The sequence below is a fragment of the Trifolium pratense genome, linkage group LG3, assembly GCF_020283565.1.
Source record: "Trifolium pratense cultivar HEN17-A07 linkage group LG3, ARS_RC_1.1, whole genome shotgun sequence".
Lineage (NCBI taxonomy): Eukaryota > Viridiplantae > Streptophyta > Magnoliopsida > Fabales > Fabaceae > Trifolium > Trifolium pratense.
The window spans coordinates 32175642-32195801 of NC_060061.1; the positions used below are offsets into that span (position 1 = coordinate 32175642).

At 31.2% G+C, this 20160-nt stretch overlaps 2 protein-coding genes across 3 annotated transcripts; one reads left to right on the plus strand and one right to left on the minus strand.

Moving 5' to 3' along the window:
• The first annotated feature begins 10 nt into the window (after positions 1-10).
• Positions 11-1843, plus strand: LOC123913386. 2 transcript variants are annotated; one of them, XM_045964106.1, is made up of 2 exons: positions 11-617; positions 1137-1843. In XM_045964106.1, the coding sequence occupies exons 1-2, from the start codon at positions 161-163 to the stop codon at positions 1619-1621; spliced, it is 942 nt and encodes a 313-aa protein (XP_045820062.1). In that variant the 5' UTR covers positions 11-160; the 3' UTR covers positions 1622-1843. The 2 variants fall into 2 exon arrangements, with proteins under 2 accessions (XP_045820062.1, XP_045820061.1); XM_045964105.1 differs by having other exon boundaries at positions 161-617; positions 1134-1842.
• A 184-nt stretch (positions 1844-2027) lies between these two features.
• LOC123913388 (2-hydroxy-6-oxononadienedioate/2-hydroxy-6-oxononatrienedioate hydrolase) lies at positions 2028-6128 on the minus strand. The gene is made up of 6 exons (XM_045964108.1): positions 5824-6128; positions 4757-5219; positions 3890-4223; positions 3429-3527; positions 3208-3328; positions 2028-2658 (listed from the first exon to the last, which is right to left on the minus strand). The coding sequence occupies exons 1-6, from the start codon at positions 6014-6016 to the stop codon at positions 2444-2446; spliced, it is 1425 nt and encodes a 474-aa protein (XP_045820064.1). The 5' UTR covers positions 6017-6128; the 3' UTR covers positions 2028-2443.
• Between the last annotated feature and the right edge of the window lie 14032 nt (positions 6129-20160).

Below are 20160 nucleotides of genomic sequence, written 5' to 3' on the forward strand. Positions count from 1 at the left end.
GAAGGGTGACCCTCAAATGGCACTTTGGTATAAAGATTTTCTGATATCAAAGAAAAGAAGCCTTTAAAATACAACAAAGCCTCTTTTTCTCTGTAACCCTTGTCTAAAGAAGCTTAAAGGATACAAGATCCGTTCAACTCTTTTATCTTCTGCATCCTATATGGGGATTATATGGGTCGAGTTCGGTTTGGTATCTGCTCATGGACTGCAGCATTCAACTTCACTTTGGAATCGTCAATGGTATGCTGTTGGTTGGATTGATCATAACAGCAAATATTGCACCAAAGTTGATGATTCCGGGAATCCAAATCCTGTTTGGAGAACCAATTTTGCTGTTCCTATTGACGACTCAACGCCAAACATCCAAGACTTGGAGCTGAACGTGGAAGTTTACAGTGTAGACCCCATTTTCTTCAAGGAAAAGCTTCATGGCTCAACAACGGTTAATCTGAAAAAGTTTCTTGTCAAGCAAGTAAAGAATGCAGAGGTTTCAATGCAGAAACAAGAGGGGGTTCGAAGCTACCAATTACGAAAGAAGAAATCCAGTAAACCAAGAGGTTTTATTGATATTTTGATTTGTATTTCTGATGATGAGAAAAAACCAAATTCTCACACAGGTACACAATTATTTTATAGCTGGCCTAAAATATTTTGCCTTTCTGCTTCGCTGTTGCTTCTCTTCTACATTTAGTATCTCAATTGTTTCCCTTCTTTTAGTAAATGTCCATTTTGTCCTTGAATTTTGAGAGTGTTGTCATGTTACTTACCAAAATCAAGATATTGACAAACAAATATGAGGAGTAGTTTGACATCCACAAACTGTTTTTTAAGAACCAATTATTTTAATATTCAACTTAGAGACTAATTTGAAACATTTGGAAATAACAAGTTACATTTGGATTAAAATGATCAACACCTTACAATTTTAGAGATATTTTTGTCCATTTTTTATTTCAGAGACCAACTTCTTAGCACCACAATTTTTGAACCAACTTAAAGATTCAGGCTTCAATTTACTAATAAATGGTTGCATAATTTCGGAGGAAGTTGAAAAAAGTTATTTAAGTTTACCTCTAGCTCTTTAAAAAATTCTTATCATGATCTGAGTCTGCTGTATGTTGGTCCACACTCAGTAGGTAGCAAGGAAGGAACAATGCTCTTAGATTATGACGATGGTACCCAGTGGACAGCAGAGGAAGGATTAAGGCAAGCATACCCACAGAAGCAGTCTCGGGCTTCAATCCATCAGTCAGAACATGATGAACACACAAACGTGCCAGATTCCTATTCAGTGCCATTTGCCACTGCAGTATATTCTGATCAATTTGTGGGGGAACCAAGCTACCATGCAGCAGCTGGACCAAGCTATCAACCACATAGAACTATAACTCCTCCTCGACAATCCCAACCCTCTAATGTTGGTTATATTCCCACTTTTCTCCCAAGAAATGATGGCTTGCCTCCAAGCTTCACAGACATATCACCATCCAGAGACGAACTTGGTCAAAGGATGCCTCCAGGTCCAGATGTTGTATTGGAAATAAGTGCTGAGGCATTAGCAGCTGGTGCCGTAATTTTTGGTGATGACTTCTTGTCAGGATTTGATGTCCTGCAGTCCTAGGAGATGCTACTGTTAACATATAAACTGATCCTCCTTCCCGAACCAAGCATTAATCAGCTTAAGTAATTATATATGGTTGCGCACAGCCTATCAGCAAGCCAGTTATGGTCATTGTAATTGTATATGGTTCCACATTCTTAAGATTGAAATTCTGTCAAAGAAAAGTGCTGAGTGATTCATTTATTGGTCTGAAAAATTAAAATATTTTATAACTTTATAAATTAAATTTGCAATATTTTATTTCAGAGAAGTTATTTTCAATAGTTCCACGGTAATAGTGTTGGCACGGCAAAAAGGTGGTAGCTTAATATCAAAATCACAGATCAGGATCATCTGCAGTTGTTTAAAAATCGTATGAGCTCAAGCCCTTAAGTACATTTTATTATATATATTATAAAAATTGCAATTTAATAAATTGAATGACTGGATAATCAACTTCACTCCCCTTCAGAAATTGACTACATAATTTATAGATTATTCATCAAATGGTACGTCTGGTTATATCCTGAGACCTCTATGATAGACCTCACAGCCTATGCTATAAATGGAGTTACATATCATTCAGTCAGGTTAACATAAAGATCTCTTCAAGGACTATAGAAAGCTAGCACTATAATGTAATATAAAATTTATTTCATTTTTTATAGACACTTTTCCACTTCCAAGCTTTTCATTTGCTGGTCTCATCACGCTTGACGACGAATTTAATGAGTATATGTATCAATACACCTTCAAATGATCTTCATCCACCTGATCAATTGCATTAGTGTCTTCTTGTATTATATGTATTTTCGATGAAGTAAAGCCTGAGTCGTACAAATTTCACAGTACGGCTTGTAGATGTTGTTTGTTTGAATCGCCTGCTAATTTCCTTAGAAAGTTTTCAATAATTGAGAGAAACTCCTCCACTTTTTCTTCGTGTGGCAAATGGCCACATTGCTTAATTACTTCAAGCGTTGCTCCTGGTATGATTCTTGAAAGTCTCTCAGCATTCCATGAAGGAACTAGTCGGTCACTATCACCAGTAACAATCAGAACTGCAAAGTCAAATAATATCACAAATTATGATCAACGTTCAACTTGGGGCTATCAAGTGAGTTAGATTGCTGCATTAGAAAAAAGATACATGATTCAACATGAAATCAGGAACATGAACCAGGTAAAAAAAAATCAAAGGAAACAAACAAGTAATTGTACAAATGGACCCATAAATAAAAAGTTTGAAACTATGTGCCAATTATTGATTTGCTCGGTTATAAAAAATAGTAACATTGTTTGGCACTGGAGCAGTTCTATTTTGTCAACTGATCATCTTAATGATCCAGATTTGACCTTAACACAATATAGCATCCATTGGACTTAACAAAGGGTAAAGGCATGAGCCTCATTCCTTCTTGCATATTCTTTCAAACCAATTAACTGATTCATTGCCACCAAAATTTACTCTACATAGGTATTCTAAGATGTCTTCTATCGTTCCCACTTTACTGTTTATTAAACATTTGTACCAGTACAGTATTCAAAGACAAAGGTAAAAGATAAAAAAGCAAATAAACATGGACATTATATAGGGTCAGTAACATCACCAGGACAAGATATTTCATTAAGTCTTTTAGAAATTGCTGGCTTTGTATTAGATTCCTCATCCAGAAGCATTGCAGCAGTGAATTCCACCAGTGCCCTATCCCAATCCTTAACCCTCAATGGCTGCATTCAATGCTAGCACCCAGGTGAGCACAGACTGTTTGGGAATTATAACAAGAATAAAAGAAAGAACTTACAAAATAGGAAATTGTCGTGATGTTACCTTTGTATAACCACTAAGGACATATTCAGAGACCTGCTTTGGATCATACCATGAATTTCGAACTGCAGCAGTACCAAACTTATCAATTGCCATTCTTACCTGAGATATTCATATGAAGAAAGGGCCATCAGTCCGGTGATCATGACAAATTATAGACGGTGTCATAATTGCAGTCAAACTAAAGATAGAAACTAGAATGCATAAAAGTGTATCAACAAGAAGCAATTTAACCAGATTTTTCCTTACGTAGTTGACTATATCAATATATATGTACTTGAAGAAAAGAAACTTTAAGGAACATTGATTCTATGAAAAGGTTTTCATGAGTTCAATGTAATTGTATCTGATCTAATAATTCCATGTTTCGCTTGGATTATTATATTTTCCAATAATGATTGAACCACCAAGGTGGATGTAACTGGAACAAAGATTATATAGTATTACACGAACAAGTGTATTACCAGCATTATCGCAGGGGAAGAACGCAGGATAGTTGATAACAGTTTCCTATACAGAGAGTTGAGTATATTTATCATCGGCTTCATCATCTCTGTTATTGTCTTCACAATGTTCTTGATAATCTTGGACAAAGAATTGTAAAGTTCAACAATCGGATTTCTTCTGATAGAACTGTTGTCTTCTTTCATTTGATTATCTTGTCCTGATTGATTCTCTTTAACAGTTTTGGGTGTAGTAAGTGGAGCGAAAATTGCTGGGGCAATTAGGATTAGAGCAGCAACCCGTTCAGGAGCTTCGAAATATGTATTCACCGCTACAAGTGAACCAGCTGAGTGCCTGTCATATCATTTTGGAAGCTTCTAAGAAAAGGGACTACAATGTAGAAGCATATGAGAATATATTTCTTTGCATTCGTAATATTAGCACAATTTTATCATCTGATTTCAATGGAGTTCCTAACATCTTCATGGCAGGGACTAAATTGACGGATTTTTTATACTTTATAAGCTGTTTATTATATTTATATAGTTTATGGACTAAATTTGTTAAGAAGTCTCACATCGGTTGCGAGATGGCCTGTATATGTGTTTATAAGTGAGGGCAATCCTCACCTTACAAGTCGGTTTTGTAGGGTTGAGTTAGGCCCAACTCCCAATTCTAAGAAAATTGAAAGAGGGTGATAAATTAGGGGGTAAATGGATTATTCATTTAAATAAATACATATCTAGATGCAAGGATGCTTATGATCACCTATTTATATGTCAAATTATACCCACAAATTAAGGTAAGTTCAAATCGAAAGTTACCAAACAATATCCATGTGAAAAATAAAGGCACTCAGCAAAACAAGAGATAGAATATTCACATACCCGACTAAAATTGCCTTCTCGGCTTTTAATAAATCAAAGAAGTGCAAAGTAGCAAGCACCGAAAACGCCATGGAGTATGAATTTAGAGGTTTTGCATCTCCTGTTCCAAAAGATAAGTTTACCCTTGATGTCAATCCAAATGCCGGCCTATCAAAAGCTAGAACTTTTGAACAAGTAGCCTCAGCCAAAGGCTTCATAACTTTATTCCAAGAGAAAACAGAGGCTCCGAATCCATGTAACAGAATCATAGGCAAACACAGCTTGTTAAATTGTTGAGAAACATCATTAATCTGGTTTTGGGAATTGGATTCAGCCTCATAAATTTTGTGGTGTATATGAACTCCTTTGAACTCACAAAAACAACTATCTGGATCAGCTAAAAGCTTTGGATCCACTAATTCATCTTGATCTATTCCAGCTATCTCTTTCCTTTTCTTCTTTGATCCCACATCCAACAATTGCTCTGGCGAAATTAAGTTCAATTCAACATCAAGAACAACTCACATAATATAAGGCTCTACTTCGAAAAACAATTTAATTTCTTATAGCATAAGCATGTATGATATTAGGGTGTGTTTGATCTGCTAAAAAAATACGGGATTGGACAAGACAATTTTAGTTGTATTGTGTTTTATTTTAAAACTATTTATGGGACCGGACATGTTAGGGGCTACGTGACCGGACAAAAACTGAAATCTTATCCCCTGCTGTAAGATGGGACAATTTTTGTCCTCAGCACAACTTGTCTGAAACACCAAAATAACATTTTGTCTACCAAACATTGTACGATACAAAATTTGTTTAAAACCTTAAACTCTGTCATGTGTTGTTCAGTCATGTCCAGTGTCCAGTACTTACACTTTGCAGATCAAACGGATCCTTAGTATTTATGTATAAGCTATTTCTATAACGAAAGATAAAATTAGTATTTATGTATAAGCTATTTCTATAACGAAAGATAAAATAAAGTCGTTTGGATATAAATTATAAGTTGTTTTGGTAAGCTATCCTGGTTTGCATTGATTTGAGAGAATGAAAAGAAAAGAAGATAGAAGAAGAGTGAGAACCTGAACCACCACTAATGGAAGAAGAAGAAGCAGAAGCAATGAAGGTGTTGCTGTTGTTATAGGTAGCATAAGGAAGCCATGAAGAAGCAAAAACCATTAAACGGGAAGGACGTTTATTGCATGAATGTGTAGAGGTAGGAGAAGAATGGGTGACACCCAATTGGCCACAATTCACAGCGATTCTCTTCATCATTGAAAATCGCTTTTTCAGCTTCTCTTCTCTTCTCTTCTCTTATGTGCTTATTATTAAGCTCGATGCTACATTAACTCATTCACTGTCTTCTTTTGTTCCACAGTTCCAAATGGATGGATAAACTGGATTTATATGTATAAATAACAATGTAAATAATACGTATACGTACATGGCATAAATACCTATACGTATAAATGTAAATAATTATATTTGAAAATGTGTTATTTGTACGACATGAGAAAAAAAATTGACTAAAAATGTATATTGAGTGTTTAAACTAACATTTCCATATTTATGGAATAATAATTGATTTCTCGTCATCCACAAATTCTAGTTCAACCCGCATAAATGCCAAAATTGCTAGTGTTGGACGTTAGGATTGATGTTCGAACCCCGGTCCTCCACTTTGTGTGTGGGGGTTTTCATTGGCTTTGTCATTTCGTTTATCAACCAAAAAAAAATTGATTACTCGTCTACTTTAATTAGTTTCCTTGTCGTAATAATATTTTAACATTGATCATATTAAGTCTGTCTTAATCTCTCTGCCTGTCTATGCTCTTTCTTTCTTCAAGGCTCCCTCAGGTATTATCTCTTCTATTGAATCTCTTTTGATTAATTTTTTCTGGGGGGGAGTGAGGATCATAGGAAAATCTCTTGGATCAGTTGGAATAATATTTGTTTACGTAAGGAGTATGGAGGGTTAGGGGTTAGACAGTTGAGGGAGTTTAACTTAGCTCTTTTGGGAAAATGGTGTTGGCGGTTGTTGATGGATAGAGAGGGGCTATGGTTCCGAGTGTTGGTAGCTAGGTATGGGTTGGAGGGAGATAGGGTGAAGGAGGGAGGGAGGAGAGGGTCTGCATGGTGGAGGGAGATTGTGAGAATTCGGGAGGGCGCTGATGGTGTAGGGTGGTTTCGGGAGAGTGTTTCGAAGAAGGTGGGGGACGGGTCTGATACCTTGTTTTGGACTGATCCTTGGCTAGGGGATAGTCCTTTATGTGAGAGGTTTAGGCCTTTGTTTGACTTAGCGGAGAATAAATCAGCTTCGGTAGCGGAGATGTCTTTGTTAGGGTGGGGGGCTGGTGGTCAGGCGTGGGCTTGGAGGAGGCAGTTGTGGGCGTGGAAGGAGGAGAAACTAGGGGAGTGTCAGGCATTACTTCTTACTACTTCTTTGCAGGCACATATTTCAGATAGGTGGCAGTGGTTGCCAGATCTTGATCATGGTTATTCTGTTCGTGGCGCGTATCAGTTGTTGACATCTCAGGATATGGTCACTTTGGATGATGGTCATAGTCTTATATGGCATCGACAGGTTCCTTTGAAGGTTTCGATTCATGCATGGAGACTGTTGAGGGATAGGTTGCCAACGAAGACAAATTTGGTTACTCGAGGTATCATTCCAGCGGACGCGTGTTATTGCGTATCTGGATGCGGCGAGGTTGAATCGATACATCATTTATTTCTCTCTTGCAGTTTTTTTGGTTCTCTATGGTCGATGGTTCGGGTTTGGATTGGTTCTATGGAGGTAGACGCTAACAGCTTATCTGATCACTTTGTTCAGTTCACTCAGTCAGTAGGTAGTCAGCGAGCACGGCGATCCTTTATGCAGCTCATTTGGCTCGCTTGTGTCTGGATTATGTGGCACGAGCGCAATCACAGGTTGTTCAGGAATACGGCTTCTTCTTTGCACCAAATGCTAGATAAGGTCAAATTATTTTCTTATTGGTGGTTGAAGTCGACGAATGTAACTTTAGTAGTAAATTTTCATTGTTGGTGGTCGACTCCATTACTTTGTATGGGTTTCCATTGATTGTATTTCTTTAATACTCTTGTAAACTATTGTGGTCTCTATTGGCACACCTTGTGCTAAGAATATCACTGGCTTGTTTCTCTTTTCATTTATATATATATATATATATATATATATATATATATATATATATATATATATACATTTTGACCTCTTCAAAAAAAAAAACATTGATCATATTAAATTGAGTTAGGATCCGTTGATACTTGGTTTAACATCAAATCTCATCTATTAATTTTTATTGATCTAAATGCTCACATTTGTTTCCTTCCTTTCTAAATCTAACATAATAATTACTTTTAAATTTTGGCGTACTCTTCCTAAATTTATCCTTACATGTTTCATCGATCCTGTAGAAAAAGAAAAAAAAACATTGATTCTCATGTTGAGATAACTACAATTTCTTTTGCACCAATCCCTTCATTTGCTGAGATTGTGAGGGATGATTTACAAACCTAAATCCCTACATAATGAGTTTAGAAAAACATTTCAGATTGCTATCAAAGTTTCTCATATATCAATTTAATTAATTAATCCTTTGTTTAAGTAAACATTAATCATATCATATTCTGTTAAAATCGATGCAATTACTAATGTTTAATATGTTTAAGAAAAGGGTTTTTTTTTTATAGGAATATATGTACCTAATCGATAAAAAACTAAAAATATTGAATTAGGGATTTGGTGAGAAAAAGCACCGAGTTAGGAATTTGCTAGTGAGACATTTATGTGATATTTTATGTGAATTAACCACAACCATTAGCGCCGGTTTGGTGCATAGGATAAGAGACAGGATAAGATAACTGTATCATATCCTGTTTCAGTTCAGTATTTGGTGACACAACATGATATGATAAGTTAATACTGTAACTTATCCTATCCTGTCTCTCTAGTTAAAATTTGTATCCTGAATTTGAGCTGGGTTACCAGCAGGATAGGATAAATTTTTTTTTACTGATTTATTCTATAAAATATATTTAAAAATAAAAAAAATGAAAATTAATAAAATATAAATAATAAAATAATTTGATAGTAAATTAATAATAAAATAATTAATTTTTAAATAAGCATGTGATTTTCTCACAAGGGTAATTTTGTAATTTACATAATCTATAAAATCAAAATTATACTAAAATTACAATATTTTAAAGTAAACTAATTATTAAAAAATCGTAAAATATGGATATTAGTTTAAATTTTATAAGAAATGAATGGATAAAAATGAATGGATTAGATTTGGTGTCCTTATCATGTTTTATATCCTATCATATCACTATCATATCTTGCGCACCAAACGAGCCCTTAGAATAATAAAAATGAATGGATTAGATTTGGTGTCAAAATAAAGTTTGACACCTAGTGTTAATGGGCCTGTTTGTTTCAGCTTTAACAAAATGAATTTTTTCTCTATATTTTTTTTGTTAAACCAAATGTATCTTCCGCGCGAAATTGTAGAGATTATTCCCTCGAGGTAACTGAGATACATTTAAGGGGTTGACCTCTCTCAACAAGTGCTTCTCGATACGCACCGGTCAGGGATCGAACCCAGGATCAAATGGTTAAGAGGCTCAAGTATCTAGCACTTGTGTCACACTATGTTGGTTGTATTTTTTAAAATAGATTTTCTAAAATCGTTTTTCAAAATATTACAAGTTTTTTTTTCTTTTGTCAAGTAGCCTAATAGCTAGAAAATCCACTTTTAAAGGTGAATAAGTTGAGTGTTCGGGGTTCGAACTCCGCTCCTACACATATAGTGTGATGTCCCTGCCAACTGAGTTAAGCTCACGGGGACATATTACAAGTTTTTTATATCCGTTTTTTTTAAATTAAAATACTAATTTTGACATCATATAACATAAATATACATTATTGAAGATCAAAATATAGTCAAAATCACAATTTTTTCAAAAAATTGTATTTCAAAAATGATTTTTATGAAAATCTATTTCAAATAGCTTCAAAATTAAGTGATTTTTCGAAATTTTGATATCAAAAAAAAATTCAATAAAATGATGAAATACCTAAAATAACTATTCAAACCAAATTTTCATTTGAAACTTTTATAAAAAAAAATCTTTGTAAATATTTTTTACACAAAATTATATTATACTATAAGAATCTATTTTATAAAAAAAAAAATGATATTTGTACAACAATTTTTGAACAACTTTTGACAACTTTCTCTCTTATACTCACATTACATTCTTATTATCTCTCTTCCTTTTTTTTTTCTCTCTCTATTGTTATTGTCCAATAAAAATACGAGAAAAGAAAGTTGTCCAAAAAATTATTCCAAAATTGTTGTTCAAATAACACACCTCTTTATAAAAATTTATAACAAATAGACCTATATTAATATATATCACTCCAAAGTTACTTTGAATTTAGTAGAGGGTGGTTTTTGTGTATCTCATTTTTTGTTGGTTTGGTAAATGTGATTTTTTCATTGTTTAACTGTGGATGTTGAGAAATTTATTTGTTGAACACAATTTTTTTTTTAATTAATTTTTTGATACGTAAGAATCTGAGATTGAACCTTTGATCGATTTAAGAGTGGACCGAAAATAAAGAAAAGTTAATCAAGTGGCAAATTGATTTGCTAAAGATGGTCTTGATGTAAGTTTTTCTCCTTTGTTTATTTAAACGAAAATGATAATTCAACGCAAAATACTGACAAAAATGTGACAAAAATACTGTTTCAGATTTTTTAAATATTTTTTACCTCAATTTGCGTGCAACATGTGTAAATAAAAATGTGTCCATATTTTGTCCATACTTTTTTATGTCTAGATAACACCTCTCTTATTTAAATTGCCTTAAGTTAAGGGTATGTGTTGCTTGTATTTCTTGTCTTAACTTATATCTATTAAAAGGCACTTTAAATTTCTGATGTTAGACAATGGACCTCTACAAATGGTCATATGATCATCAACATATATGACATGAGATAGAACCAACATATTTTTATCTCAACAATGACCTTGGTAATATTCAGTTAGATTATGAGGGTGAAGGTTGGAAACATTTTTTTTTATTTGTTAATTTAATTCATTCGAATAAGGGTCCTAAGGTAAGACATTTGATTTGGTTAGCTACAACTTGGTGTATTTGGATGCTAAGGAATAATATTGTTTTTAGGGGGGGAGGAGTACCTAATGTTGGTCAGTTAATTGATCAAATCAAATTCATTTCTTGACTTTGGTTTATAGGTCGCTCGGGTAGTGACTTTGTGTTTACAGATTGGCTCACACAACCTTTATAGTGTCTTAGAAAACTCTAATGGGTCTTTTGTTGTATTGTAAGATTTTGAGTACTCCTTGTACTACTTATTAATACAACTTTTGCTTATAAAAAAAGGGTCTTGATAACATGTGCCCTAAGGGCACATGTTAAGATATACCAAAATAGAAATTCAACATTTAATGATACAAGAAATTTAATGCTTCAAAAGTCAAAATGCACAAATTAGCATTTAATAATTTCTATTTTTGCTTCCTTAACATGTGCCTTAAGGGCACAAGTTAACATTCTCCATAAAAAAAAAAAAAAAAAAACTAAAGCAATAGCTCTATAAGAGCATCCACAATGGAGAAATCCAATTTTGGGTACTTAAGTGAGTCCCGCATGTACACATCACTCATTTATAATTTTTTAATAATAGTACCTAATAAGTACTCAATCTCTCCAACCCAGCACCTCTTAAAAAATTCTAAACTGGTCCCACAAATAACTACACATTTCATCAATAACTCTACATATTTATAAATGGGTCCCACAAATTCTATTAAGAACTATGAGAGAGAGGGTGCTTATTTGAGAAGTGGTACCTATTTGGTACTAAAATGTGTTGTGCTCCAATGGTAGTACCTAATAAGTATCATGAGTACCTAATAGGTACTACACCATTGGAGATGATCTAAATATTCCATCAGAGTAGCATTAGAAATTTTAGGAATCCGAATCATCTTGTTGGAATTATAATTGCGAGAAAGTCAATTATTTTAAAAGTATTGAAGAGCAACATTAAAAACATTCATACCAACAATCACCATTAATGTTGAAAGAAATAAGCACCAAAACCATTTGAACCAGGGACACCATCTGAGTTAAGATCAAAGATAATAGTTTTAACTTCTTCGAGATTGATGGGATAGTTAGAGGGAGGAAGAGACGAAATAAACATTGATTATTCATTTACTTCATTTAGTTTTATGTTATTAATACCTCTTTTAAAATTTTCAAATTTTACTTTATTTTGGTTACAAAATTTTACTTTGTCGACTAGTTACAAAATTCAACATAGATAATTGATTATTTTTTTATTTAAAAAAATCCATATTTAAAGTATACTATTGTAAAATGTGTATTATACTATTATGTTTTTATCTCTTTTGTGATATCAATAATTTTAAAAATAAGTATATAAAAAGTAACATTTATTTATTTTTACAAATTTAATACTACAATATTTTTTTTGTTTAGCAGAAGATTTTTATCCTATATATCTCATTCTCATTTATTGTTTGTTTGGACAACGTCTATTCATCGGTCTAATCAAAGAATTGATTGGAGTCGTGTATTAAGCGAAACTAATCAAATCCTATATAAATTTGTCAAACATGATTTTCATCTAAATTTTATGTTTTGATGATCTAATTTCTGTAAAGTGAGTAATCTTGAAGCGTAAAATAAGTAACATCAACAACTAATTAACAAATTAAAGATACATTTGTCGTTTATGTGGATCACACAAAACTCGAGATATTAGTCTATGTATTTGTACGCAGATGATACTTGATTTTAAAAAAAATTATAAATGTAATTAATATATGTACTTTGAATTTGGTAAAGGATGCATGGTTGTCATGCATAGATCGCATTTATTGTTTGGTTTGAAAAATGTGTCCTCATCGGCACAGTGGAATAATTAGTTGGAGACTAGTTAAGTGATACATAGATTTGGCAAACATGTGTTAAATGAGGGTTACTCCCCTCCCTCCGCACAAAAATATAAGAAAAAATAGTTGTTTATGCGGTGTTTAAGAAATTTTGTTAAGTGTAGTTAATTTTCTTGATTTAATACAAAATATGAGTTAAGTTTACTATATTACCCTTTGAAAAGTGATTTATGTCTTAGAAATCACATAGTAGTATTAATTAATTAAGGGTATATTACGAATAGTAGTATTAATTAATTTAAAAGTAATTGACTTTTGCGTATATTTGTGTCCAAAATTTGAAGTGTTTTTTTTCTTCTTATATTTGCTAACTGTCCCTGACACTCTTTTAAGGATTTAATTTAAATAAATTATATATTAAAAAAATATTTTAATTTTTAATGCACTGACTTCATATATTTTCATAAAAGTTTATTATTTAAGATGTTTTAGAGTATTCGTTAGCATTTCCTAAACGAGTAATATCAATAACTAATCAACAAATTAAATATAAATATTATATTATGGACCAAACTTATGTACAGTTCAATATACACAGTTCTTACCGTGTTAGATACATAGGGGAAGTTATTTTTATTTTAAAACAAATTTTTTTCTTTTTTTAATTAAAAAAATATAAATAACTACCTTTTTGTGAGAGGAACAGAAAAAACTGCATCTAAAGAAATGCATATAAGTTTTGTCCTTATATTATTGATACACCATAATAAATTATCGGCATAGTGGAATAATTAGTTGGAGACTACTTAAGTGATACATAGATTTGGCAAACATGTGTTAAATGAGGGTTACTCCCTCCCTCCGGATACAAATGTAAAAAAAATAGTTGTTTACGTGGTGTTTAATAAATTTTGTTAAATGTAGTTAATTTTCTTGATTTAATACAAAACTAGTCCCACACCCGTGCGATGCACATGTGTTATGTCGTATTTTATATTATAATGTTGAAAAATTATTCGTATAAATTGTAACAATAAGTATTATAAAATGAAAATAATAATAATAATAATAATAATAATAATAATAATAATATAAAAGTGATGTACTTATCACTTCCTCCAACCAATATATATACCTATATGTATAGAGAATGAGTACGGACCATCAAAATTGAATGAATTTTTTTTTGTGGGGTGCGCCAGCCAATGCAATAGTGCAACGCATAGGCGACACACTAAAATGGAATGAAATATGATAATGATAATGGTTATTATATATTTCAATCTCATAACCTAACTTTTTGCATAACCTTCACTCTTCTCTAAAATTATAATGTAATTAAGTCAATAATGTATACACTCTTCGTATTTTTTTGTGTGACTAAATTATAAACTCTTTGTTGTTTCTATGAAAACGGTTGACATTTAAATGGGATAAATGTTGAAAGAGAATCCAACTATGTTCATCTTCATTGTCACTAAGAAATGTTATAATAATGTAGAAAAGTGTAACATATTGTGACATCAATTTTTGGATAATTGGAGAGGTATAATTCAATAATAATGTAGAAAATTGTAACATCTTGTGACATCAATTTTTGGATAATTGGAGAAACATAATTCTTTATTATTTATTATGAGATTGATATAATATAAAAAAAAAATAGAGATGAAAATGATATAATATAAGGAAGTGATGTGGCATTATTGTGTGATTTAATTGGATGTAAGTGGGTGATGTGGATTAGGGTTAAGATGGATAGTAGGAGAACTATCTAGGAATTATATATATAGATTATGAGATTGATATAATATAAAAAAAAAAAATAGAGATGAAAATGATATAATATAAGGAAGTGATGTGGCATTATTGTGTGATTTAATTGGATGTAAGTGGGTGATGTGGCATTATTGTGTGATTTAATTGGATGTAAGTGGGTGATGTGGATTAGGGTTAAGATGGATAGTAGGAGAACTATCTAGGAATTATATATATAGATTATGAGATTGATATAATATAAAAAAAAATAGAGATGAAAATGATATAATATAAGGAAGTGATGTGGCATTATTGTGTGATTTAATTGGATGTAAGTGGGTGATGTGGATTAGGGTTAAGATGGATAGTAGGAGAACTATCTAGGAATTATATATATAGATATGAGTTAAGTTTACTATATTACCCTTTGAAAAGTGATTTATGTCTTGGAAATCACATAGTGGTATTAATTAATTAAGGGTATATTACGAATAGTAGTATTAATTAATTTAAAAGTAATTGATTTTTGCGTATATTTGTGTCCAAAATTTGAAGTGTTTTTTTTCTTATATTTGCTAACTATCCCTGACACTCTTTTAAGGATTTAATTTAAATAAATTATATATTAAAAAAATATTTTAATTTTTAATGCGCTGACTTCATATATTTTCATAAAAGTTTATTATTTAAGATGTTTTAGAGTATTCGTTAGCATTTCCTAAACGGTAATATCAACAACTAATTAACAAATTAAATATAAATATTATATTATTGATACACCATAATAAATTATTGGCATAGTGGAATAATTAGTTGGAGACTAGTTAAGTGATACATAGATTTGGCAAACATGTGTTAAATGAGGGTTACTCCCTCCCTTCGGACAAAAATATAAGAAAAAATAATTGTTTACGGCTTTACGCGGTGTTTAAGAAATTTTGTTAAGTGTAGTTAATTTTCTTGATTTAATACAAAATATGAGTTAAGTTTACTATATTACCCTTTGAAAAGTGATTTATGTCTTGGAAATCACATAGTAGTATTAATTAATTAAGGGTATATTACGAATAGTAATATTAATTAATTTAAAAGTAATTGACTTTTGCGTATATTTGTGTCCAAAATTTGAAGTATGTTTTTTTCTTATATTTGCTAACTGTCCCTGACACTCTTTTAAGGATTTAATTTAAATAAATTATATATTAAAAAAATATTTTAATTTTTAATACACCGACTTCATATATTTTATTATTTAAAATGTTTTAGAGTATTCGTTAGCATTTCCTAAACGAGTAATATCAATAACTAATCAACAAATTAAATATAAATATTATATTATTGATACACTATAATAAATTATGAATTTTTTCTCACTTTAAAAATTCAAATTTGTTTCTAGCAGAGTTTTTTTTCGCTCCTTTATTTATTTAACTAGACCCTTACCCGTGCGATGCACGAGTGTTATTTGTTGTTTATAATATAACGTCAACTAAAAAATTTAAATAATTGAAGGAAGAATGACCTATAGTTGAAACTTAAAATAAAAATAAAAAAAAATCATGAACATACATTTTTTTTTAGGCAAGGACATACATGGTTCATAAGTTGTTTTTTTGGTACAAACATAGTTCTTCCAACTTTGTAACCAAAAATCAATCAAACAAATCAATTATTAAGCATAAACAGTGTCAATTGCTTGGAGAAACACAATTATAATATAGATCATGTATACATATAGATCAAGTATATCAATCTCTAAATATCTGGTCGGGTGCGGTTCGGGTCTCGAGTCAACGGTTGTGAAAAATCGATCATGAACGGCTGTATACGGGCAGAAGCGGGTCTCTTAAAATCTATCTCTTCGTAATCAAAACCGACCAAACAATCACTAAGATGCAATTCTCATTTTGTTTCGATAATCTCTTCTATCTCAATCTCTAATACTCTCTGCCTTGTTGCATTTTATCCTTCTTTGACAGAGGAGAAAAATGTTATAATTTATAAGCTTGCAGTATGTTGATAATGAAAGTGTGAAAGATACTCTAATATTCTAGATTTATTTTAGTTTCTACCTGTCATCTACTGCTTATGATGTATTATTGTCTTTGAATCTACATGTTTGAAATATCCCACCCTTTTTATTGTTCATTTAATTCTTCTATAATTTAATTCTTTGTGGTCGCAAAATCTCACTCAATATATTTTTTTTGCTATTATTGTTTGGAGTTTGTGTGCGGATTTACTAGATAGTGTCTGTGGTGGGTGTTAGCTTGCATCTAATTTTGCTTTATACATGTTAAGGTTGTTTTTTAGGGTAAATCAAAACTCGCATATTTTGCAAGGGGTAAAAACTTATTTACTCTTGTTTATTTAACCACTGTTGTAGTTGGATTGTTTTTTTTATTATTCTCTTATGGGTTGTATTTTTGGGTAAATAGGTTTTTACCCCCTGCAAAGTAGGCAAATTTTGGTTTATCCCTTGATTTTTTTTTTGGATTACCCCCTATAATGTAAACATTTTCTAGTTTATCCCCTCATGCAAAATGTTGACCTAAGATTCCACAAAAATGATGCCGTGACTTGGTCAGTTACGGGGGTAAACCAAAACTCGCTAACATTACAGGGGGCAAAATGATGGAATCTTAAGTCAATATTTTCCATGAGGGGGGTAAACCAGAGAATCTTCACATTACAGGAGGTAATCCATTTTTTTGTGGGGGGTAAACCAAAACTCGCCTACTTTGTAGGGGGTAAAAACATATTTAACCACTGTTGTAGTTGGATTGTTTTTTATTATTCTCTTATGGGATGTTACTACATTTTTGTGTGGTTTGACTGAGTCAGGTTTATGTGCCCCCAACTTTTTTGTATTTCTTTTATTTTAATCTATTTCAGGCGTTGTAGTTGGCTTGCTATATGCACCCCTTTTGCTTAAAAAAAAGTTTCAATGTAACATGTAAGGCCGATCCGTTCAACCCGTCACCCGACACCCAAATAAACCGAACACATAGACGGTTGGAATTTGGTCCATATTAAGTGGTTGCAGTTTTTAATGGTTTGACGATTTTTTGCCCATAATCGGTCAAAAGCAACTGATGCTCAATTATAACACACTATAAATATGGAGAAATAGGAAATCCGAGTTTGAAATCCAACCCCTTTATTAACATCATTCGGTAGCTACACAACTATTTCTACGGGACAAGAAAAAAATTAATTATATTACTAATTTAAAAGGGATAAATTAATTTTTAATTATTATCAAATTTACTAAATTATTCTAAATATTGCTAATTAAATTTTTAATTTTTCTTATTAAAAAATATATACGGGACTATTATTTGCGACGGATACATAAAAAATTGGATAATTTATCATTGATAATTATAAGCAAATTTATTCATTTAATAAGTTTTACAAAAATCAGCACAATAGTTCACCTTATATTTTAACAATATTATATAACAATTTTTTAAATATTCTATTCTAAATAAATTTTCTACCATAATATAATGACAAACTTAAATATCGAATAAAAGTCAATGACCCGTGTGAATGCACAGATCTTTAAACCGGTTAATACTAAAATTTTTGGAGGCACTGAACTTAAGATTTTCTATTTCTTCACATCTAACTCTCGTATACTACTTTTGGTTCTCGTTGGTCGCTAGTTCGCTCTTGGATTGGTTTTTCATGAGTGGACCCTCAAAATTTACCGGACCACTTTTATCAGTTTACTTATTCATCAAGCGACACACGAGCGAGACAGTTCTTTTTTGCAACTGGTATGGCTAGTGTGGAATGAAAGAAATCATAGATTATTCAGAAATTCAGTAAACTCGACACATTAATTGATGGAAAAGGTCAAACTCTACTCTTATTGGTTGTTGAAGACAACAAACATTAATCTAGTTTCAAATTACCATAGCTGGTAGTCGAACCCGCTCATTTGTTTGGTATCGACTAATTTTGTTGTACTTGTTTTCTTTGAATTTGACTCTAATATAACTTTTTGTAGTCTATTTTAATACACCTTATATTGAGGAGTTTTTTTTTTTTTGATATGATATATTGAGGAGTTTATTCGTCCGGTTTTAATATATTTCATTTTTGCCGGTTTAAAAAAAAAAAAACTTCTACTAGACAACTTTATAAAAATTAGTAAAAAAAAAAACATCACTCTACAAATTGATCCAAAAAATATTTCATTTTAATGTAATTTTTTTTTTTTTGTTTTGTTTTGGTACAAGTATTTTTTTATTTATTTTTTAACTATCGATGATACAATTATTTTGTTTTCATTTATCCCTCTAGTTCTAAATATAAAAAATAAAACACTTTTTAAGTTATTAAAAAAAATAAAATATATATATATATATATAGTCGATATTATATAGACTAAATACATTTCATCAAAACTAGTCTCACACCCGTGCGATGCACGGGTGTTATGCTGTATTTTATATTATAATGTTGAAAAATCATTCGTATAAATTGAAACAATAAGTATTATGAAAATTATAATAATAACATCAACAACAACAAAATAATAATTGGTAATCGATAAATTGTCATGTCACTATGAAAACGGTTTGTGGTCATACTCATACACTATGCATTTGATTCTTAATTGGACACTATAATTTAATATATAGTATAAAAGATTAATTAGTGCGTATAATTTAGTAAAAACTATTATTATTAGTTGAATGAGTGTATAATGAAAAGTCATAACTATCTAAATGTAGGCATATGAAAAAATGTATAGAGATGACAATGATGTAAGTAGAAGTGATGCGGCATTATTGAGTGGTTTAATTGGATATAAGTGGCAGACATGAATTAGGGTTAGATTAGTGGTTGCACAATTATCTAGGAATTATATATATAGATGTTTATACATTTAAAAAACTTATTTATACATCATATTTGAAGTTACTAAAAAACTATGTTTATACATTAACATTGATTAGCAATATCTTTATTGAGTGGTTTAATTGGATATAAGTGGCTGACGTGAATTAGCGTTAGATTAGTGGTTGCACAACTATCAAGGAATTATATATATAGACGTTTATACATTTAAAAAACTTATTTATACATCATATTTGAAGTTACTAAAAAACTTGTTTATACATTAACATTGATTAACAATATCTTTAACTCATTCTTCAAAATAACTATGGAAATGACAACATATAATTGACCATGGAAAATAATCGATGTTGAAACATAAGTTTTTATTTATATTATAAATCTCATTGGAGGATTCTGAGTTGGATAAACTACTTCATCATCTCTTACCAAAAAACTATTGTATTATCACTACTAGAAAACTCGCTTTTAGAGACCGATTTAGCGACCGAAATAAGTTGGTCTCTATAGAGACCGAATCAGAGACCAAAATTTCGAAATTCAAAGCTAAAAATAAATCGGTCGCTAAATCGATCGCTACGTAATTATAGAGACCGAATTAGATACCGATAATTAGCGACTATTATTTCGGTCACTATTAGAGACCGAATTAGAGACCAAAATTTTGAGCTCAAAGTCAAAAATTAAATCGGTCGCTAAGAGACTATAGAGACCGATTTGGTGACTGATTATTAGGTGTGACAGCATATCCGACGCAAATGTGTTATTTTCTTTACAAATCACAAAAAATAAAATTAATCAAACAT